The following is a 7289-nucleotide window of genomic DNA, read 5'->3' as shown; positions in this document are numbered from 1 at the left end:
GCATTTACTGTTATATTTATATTTTTTGTATTCTCTAAACTTGGCACTTTGATCTGATATTCTGACCCAACAACAGGAGCAGTCATTATTATCATTTTTTTGTTCAAACAGGAACTTCTTTTGCTAAGCATGGAAGTTTTATTTATTTTGCAAACGTTTTGGTGCAGATAGTAAGAAAGGGAAATTACTCTGTAATTAATGCTAGGGGACCTCATTTGTTTTAAACTGATCTTTCTCATCTTAAAAAGCTTCGATTTTTTTTTAAAGTGTATCACAAGTGAGTCTTGAAGGCCTTGCCTCTCTTGGTTTTTTTTTTCTTCCCTTGATTGAAAGTTATATTTTTTCAAATGAGAAACATCATCATCATCATTACCAGATTTTTAACAGAACATACATACCACTGTAGAAGAAATATAGCATTAACACATAAAACAATAGCAGGGTACTTACTACAACTGCGAATGATTAGCAAGAATATTTCTACTTCATAACATATAAAGAAGATAAATATATAAATACAAATAGATAAACAAAAATAACAAACCAAAACAACACAGCAACAATAAAGGGGGGAAAAAAGAAGAAGAAAAAAAAACAACAAAAACAACACCAGACAGACAACATAACGAGAAAAAAACAACAACTGATCTTCGCACAGTCAACAATTTGAGAAAGCATCATGGCCAAATGAAGAAAGAAGAAGAACTAACATCCATAAGAGTGTACGCCCACGTTAATTACTGATCAGTCCATTCCCAGTAGGCTTTGCGTCTTGAGCATGTGACTAAGGGGACGGGGTGTGCAGGCGGCAGGTAAATGACCTCCATGACCTTGGCAGAGCGCCATGCACTCGGTTTCCTTTCCAAAGATTATGATCTTCTTTTCTGCGCGTGCTTGGTGCAAGACTGTATGAATCTGTATTAACTCACTCAGTACGGCCAGTCCTCTCTTCTCCTCTACACAGACCCCTCGGATGTCCAGTGTGTGTCTGAATGACCCAACCTTTAGCTTCCGTCGTCAGAATTGTGGTATTCTTTGTCAACATTCACGTCTTCAGTATAAGAGTCTTCCGCTTGCAATATTTTGATGATGGTAATTGGGGTGAAACGCTGTTAACGTCGTCTCTTTCGCCGTTCGTATGGAAAGAGTTAATGTGAACGTAACAGTGTCATGCAGCTCTTTGTTTGTTTCGTGTTTTCTGTGAAAAATGGTGACACTTTACTAGAACATGAAAGGTGATAGGCTTTCTTCTGACTTGTTTCACTGCTTGGTTACAACTAAAGGGATGTAATTTACTCCCACATTCCGTAGTTTACGGAAAAGCACTTAGAACCTTCAAGGCAAAGAAAACGTTCAATCAAAACATCGTAAACCAGAAATATATTCTTAGCCATCAATCTTTAAACACCCTTTAAAATCAAATGTATGTTTATTGATCTTAAATTCATTTAAAAAAAATTCTTTTTGACATGCTGCGCCACTGGAGTCTGAACGGTTTGAATGATTATGAACAGACACATATTGTGTGGATGACCGACTTTCTGGCGTTCGTCTTGATGTGATATGCGCTTTGAATGGCGGTGAACAGACACGTGTGTGAATGACTACTGACTCACTGTTGTTCAATTTTATTTTATTTTATTTTTAATTTTTTTTTTCTCAAGGCCTGACTAAGCGCGTTGGGTTACGCTGCTGGTCAGGCATCTGCTTGGCAGATGTGGTGTAGCGTATATGGATTTGACCGAACGCAGTGACGCCTCCTTGAGCTACTGATACTGATACTGATACTCACTGTTGTTCGCTCTGTTCCATGCGTTTTGAATGATGGTGAAATCTGACGAACAAGAAGACGACGACGACGACGAAGAAGAAGAAGAAGAAGATGAAGAAGAAGACGACGATGAAGAAGAAGAATGATGATGGTAGAACAGACAGTTACGTGTGTGGTTAACTGACTTTCTGCAGTTCGCTTCATCCCAAGCTCTTTGATTTATTGATCATGATCAGGTTCGCTACGTGAAGGCACACAACTATGGAGGAGTGATGGTGTGGGCGTTACCTCTGGACGATTTCTCGGGCAGTTTCTGTGGCCAGGGCCCCTTCCCTCTGATGCACGCCATCAATGACGAGTGTGGCAGAGACACAGGCGTTGTGTGAGTTGTGTTGTACAGCAGTAGATGTTCTGGATTTAGAGTCTGTTCAATTTCGTTCACTTGACACAGACACACACACACGCGCGCGCGCGCGTACACACACACACACACACACACACACACACACACACACGTATTTATTATGTATCATGAATGTTGTTTCACCTTAGGATAAAAATGATAATATGTAAGCTTATCTTCGCCCCCTTTGTTGTAGCCACCAGAAATTTCGGTAATTTTCAGTTGTGACTACTAATACAAGCACAGAAGATACTAATACAGCAGATTGCATGTCGGCTCTGCAACAGCTGATTTAGTACATTTTGGGGTTACAATTGTAAAGTAATGTAATGTGTCATGTTAATTAAATCCGTATGATGTATTGTGTATGGATGTGTGCATGTAGGCCTATGTGGATATGCAATTGAGGCGTATGGATTATATCAATTAATGGATGGATGCACGACCAGGTATATGGATATAAATATGTCGGAATTCATTTGTGTGTTATGCTCTATTGTACGGATTTCTTTTAAAAGGATATCTTAAAAAAAAAGAAGAAGAAGAAAAAAAGACACACATATAAAGACTAAGAGTTCCCTCTCTTTATGAAAACCAACTTATTAAAAGAAAAGATTCTATTCCACACACACCCACGTATGAAAATATTGTGTGGTAGGTTGATGTTTGTATCATTGTCAGATTGAGTCATGTTTCTTTCTCGCCCCTCTCTACTGCCCCTCTCTCTATCTTTCTCTTTCTCATCCTCTCTCCTGTATAGATTAGAAGTATTCTTATCAGTATTGTCTTGAAGTTGTTAGTGGTGGTAGTGGTGGTGGTTTTTGTTTGTTTGTTTGTTTTCAGTTTTTGTGTGGTTGCGAGATGATTTTATATACTGTCATCATGTGAAAACTAGTTTAATAAGGTCAGACATGGTAGCTATTTTTCTTAATTTTAAAAGAGTTTCATTCTAAATTCTGAATATTATTATAGGTGGATATTGTTAGGTATTACTCAGGATTCATAAAAATGTATAAAACAAAATACACTCTTCATGCATCGGTTGCCATGGAAACGATTCAAAATGGCCGACAAACAAAAACATTAAAGCTCTACAACTACAAAACTATTATAGGTACTTCAGTTTTTCTTTTCGTTTTTTGATTTATTATTACCTTAATTCGCTTTCTGCGTTGGGACAGCATTATATCTAAAATATCGAATTTTTCAACAACTTTATTTTCTAAATGACACTTTTTGTTCTTGAATCTTTTTAATAAACAGCCGTGACAAAAGAACTTTCACTTTGACTCTGTTGTCCCAACGAAAAGAAAAACTGAAGTACCTATAATAGTTTTGTAGTTATGGAGCTTTGGTGTTGTTGTTTTTTTGTTTTTGTTTTTTGTTCGTCGGCCATTTCGAATCGTTTCCTACCAATCTTTTTACCAACCTCCCTATTTATCATCCACCTGTTATCTATCTGTCTATCCGTTTATCTGTCTATCTATCTATCTATCTATCTATCTATTCATATCTATCTCTGCCATTGGTCCAGAAACCTGGTTTGGTCGTGGGGTCGCTGAACTGCTGAACTCTTCGTTGGATAGGGCCTGAGTTTCGGCAAAGCTCCTTTCATATTAACCAACTAGTTTATCTGTGGTCTTCCAGGCCTACTCCAGTGCCGACCAAACCTCCACCCAGAACCACCACCCGCACCCCGGGACACACCCCAGAAAACACCCCGAGGCCGACTGTTCCAAGTGAGTGGCCATCAAGTGTTCACTGTTCTTTGCAAAGTGCGCGGAGTGCTGTGAAGGGGGTGGGTGGCAACTGACCCACTCGCGCGCACACTTGAACCTCGTGTAAATTATGTCATACGGCACAGAGGCGCTCTCTCTCTCTCTCTCTCTCTCTCTCTCTCTCGTATAGGCTATACTTGCTTAACGGTTTGTCTTTCTCATGTATGCGGTCTGACTTTCTCATGCATACATGCACTAACATGTATACGTACACTAATCGAGCGATAATATATATATATATATATATATATATATATATATATATATATGTGTGTGTGTGTGTGTGTGTGTGTGTAGAGAGAGAGAGAGAGAGAGAGAGAGAGAGAGAGAGTTAAGTAAATTTGATCCTTTGTTGTATTGGTTTCGCAATTTATATCTTTTTTAAATTGATTCATTCATACATGGTTTGCCCTTCTGCTTTTGCACTTGTTTCCGGTGCATACTTAATCTTTTTACATTTACTTTTGAACCATGTGTTTCAGTTTTACTTACTCAAGGAGGCGTCACTGCGTTCGGACAAATCCATATGCGCTACACTACATTTATAAGGCAGATGCCAGACCGGCAGTATAACTTAACACGCTAGTCAGGCCAGGTGTGCATGTATACATATCACATGTGTACCCGTCAAAGTGCTTCTCCAGAATTTTGCCAAATTACAACTATGTTGTAACGGGTTCTGTTTTTTTTTCTCCTACGCTAAGTGCGTGCTGCACCCGAAAACCACGACTGATTATCTCACCCGAATGACTAGACGCCCAGTTCAATGTTCAAGCCTCTCCCAGTGGGAGAAAGGGCAAGACCGGGATTGGAACCCAGACACTGCAGGGGGAGAGGATTGGGCCTCGTCTTCCCATGTCCGGCCTCGCCCTTGACACTGTGGATATGAATGCACTGCCCCTCGATGGCCATGAATGGTTATGTGATATTTAACCTTAAAAAAAAGAAAAAAGAAAGAAAAAAAGAGAGTAAATAATGGACTAAAGCAAAGTTCATCGAGCTTTGAGGACGAATTGTGAGAGCACACACACACACACGCACACACACACACACACACACACACACACACACACACACACACACACACACACACACACACACACACACACACACTCACACACAGAGCTTATGCTTGTGCGCACCCGCGGGCACGATAATAATGCAGGTTTTCCAAAAGAAAAGGAGTAAAACCGTCGGAAAATCCGTCTTGGTACTCAAAAGGCAAATCACTTGGAAAAGGGACAGTGAATGTGAAGGTTTTCAACAGGCACTCTGTAAATGAAAGATTCTCCGGGGATGTGGTGGGGGGCCGATGGGGGGGGGGGGGGGATCAGCCTGTAGTGCACGGCTTCAGTAATCTGTTTCGCTTTGCGAAGAGGTCGTCAGGCTAGCCGATTGTTCCTGATTTCCCAGGGGCAGGCACGTCTTGTACGTCAGGGAAATCCCTCTCAGTCAAAAGACTCAAGATCACCAAGAAAATGGAGAGTAAGAGAATTTTGAATCAAACGAAGTGGGCTAAAATTTGTCTCGGGTAGAAACTAAGGGGACCAGCAACATAAGCTGTGGCTTGGTTGTACAGCGCCCTCATAGTTAAGAAACGTGTGTCCAGGAGTTCGATTCCTGCACCGACCAGGATTTTGGCTTCACCCCCTCCCCCCGCCTCCTATCCCCTTTTCCCTCACCTCCCCCCCCCCCCTACCACTACACCTTGAATGGTGATCCGGGCGCTAGTCTTTCGGATGATACAATAAACTGAGGTCCTGTGTGCAGCATGCACTACTGCACGAGAGGGTTGTCCCCGAGAGAATTCTGTCGAAAATTCTACATTGACAGAAAATGAAAAAGAAAAGAAAAGAAAAGAAAAAAATCGGTTGCGCTGTGACAAAAAGACACCATACGACATGAAGAGATAACTCAGACATGGACCACGCGACATTGCACCCGTTATGGTTTGATTAGTTTGATTTCTTCTGACTTGACACCAAACACAGTTAAGATCCACTGTGGTTTCACTTCGTCTTATTTGTCGTCACAGTGAAACCAGAACTGAATCCTTTGTGGGTGATTGTCCATTTTAGTATCTCACTTTCAGATATATTATTATTTAAGAAAAAGTTTGCAGTGTTTTGCAATGTAGGGATATGAGAAATAGCACACACACACACACACACACACACACATATATATATATATATATATATATGTATATATCGTGCCAGTATTCCACCGCTCTAAACCAGGAGTCAGAGGGTGATTTCCTTATTTTGGCATCCCACATCCAGGGCTTTATTCAAACGAGATTTTATTTATTTATCGTTATTATTTTTTAAATTCATTTATTTATTTATTTTTTTTTTTTTGTTCTTCTCATTTTGCAATGCAGGTATGTAAGAAATGCTTCGACTTTCGTTTTTCATGTGAAAACCAAATGTTTTATCCCTTTCTTGTTTGCTATGCCTGCAGCCACAACGGCCGGTTCCTCTGACGGCAACGGGGGTAACGAGGCGATTTTTGACTGTCATGGTCAGCAAAACGGCTACTACCCGAGCCAGGAGTCCTGCCAGTTGTTCTTCGTCTGTGTGGACGGGGAGTCCTTCTTCATGGAGTGCGACAAGGCCTTGGTCTTCAACCCAACCACATCGCAGTGCGACTGGCCCAGCAACTACCAGTGCCCTCTCAACGCCGGTACGCCATCGTGATTGGTCGTTTGGGGGTCGTTCCGATTCACCTATTTCCGATTGCGCCGTGTTCGCGTTTTTCGCCTATTGCCGATTCGCCTAGTGTTGTTATGTATTCACCTGTGTCACTAAATTGGTGATCCCGTTTCGCCTAATTTCGAATATGTACTCAGTTGCTCTCTCTCTCTCTCTCTCTCTCTCTCTCTCTCTCTCTCTCTCTCTCTGTGTGTGTGTGTGTGTGTGTGTGTGTGTGTGTGTGTGTGTGTGTGTGTGAACTTTTTGGTTGCTTGTTAAAACACGAATACACACGAACAATACACAAACTTTATTGTCTATACTTTGGTACAGATATTTTCCTTTTCGCAGTAACATAAAAAAAACGTGTCCAACATAAAAAACAAACAAATAAAATGAATGAATAAAAAATAAGAAGATGAATTGAATGCACCAAATAGAAATATCTATATACAAATATACAGATCATTGAAATTATCACGCACCTCCATTTCAGTCAACCAAGCCGCATTGTACATCTCCCCACGCCACTCTCTCTCTCTCTCTCTCTCTCTCTCTCACACACACACACACACACACACACACACACACACACACACACACACACACACACACAGAGTATGCAACTATAAAGATGCATAGTT

General features: G+C 40.8%; 1 protein-coding gene across 1 annotated transcript in view; it reads left to right on the top strand.

Moving 5' to 3' along the window:
• Positions 1-6785, top strand: part of LOC143280380 (acidic mammalian chitinase-like) — a 26236-nt gene extending 19451 nt beyond the window's left edge. The window contains exons 9-11 of the mRNA XM_076585018.1: positions 2008-2153; positions 3822-3913; positions 6416-6785. Of these exons, the coding sequence (XP_076441133.1) occupies positions 2008-2153; positions 3822-3913; positions 6416-6651 (474 nt within the window). The 3' untranslated portion in view covers positions 6652-6785. The remainder of the gene's footprint in view (positions 1-2007; positions 2154-3821; positions 3914-6415) is intronic.
• Positions 6786-7289: the final 504 nt, after the last annotated feature.

Source organism: Babylonia areolata, chromosome 1 (assembly GCF_041734735.1).
Source record: "Babylonia areolata isolate BAREFJ2019XMU chromosome 1, ASM4173473v1, whole genome shotgun sequence".
NCBI classification, from domain to species: domain Eukaryota; kingdom Metazoa; phylum Mollusca; class Gastropoda; order Neogastropoda; family Buccinidae; genus Babylonia; species Babylonia areolata.
The sequence above is the reverse complement of the archived record's forward strand: the minus strand, read 5'-3'. Positions and strand labels throughout refer to the sequence as shown.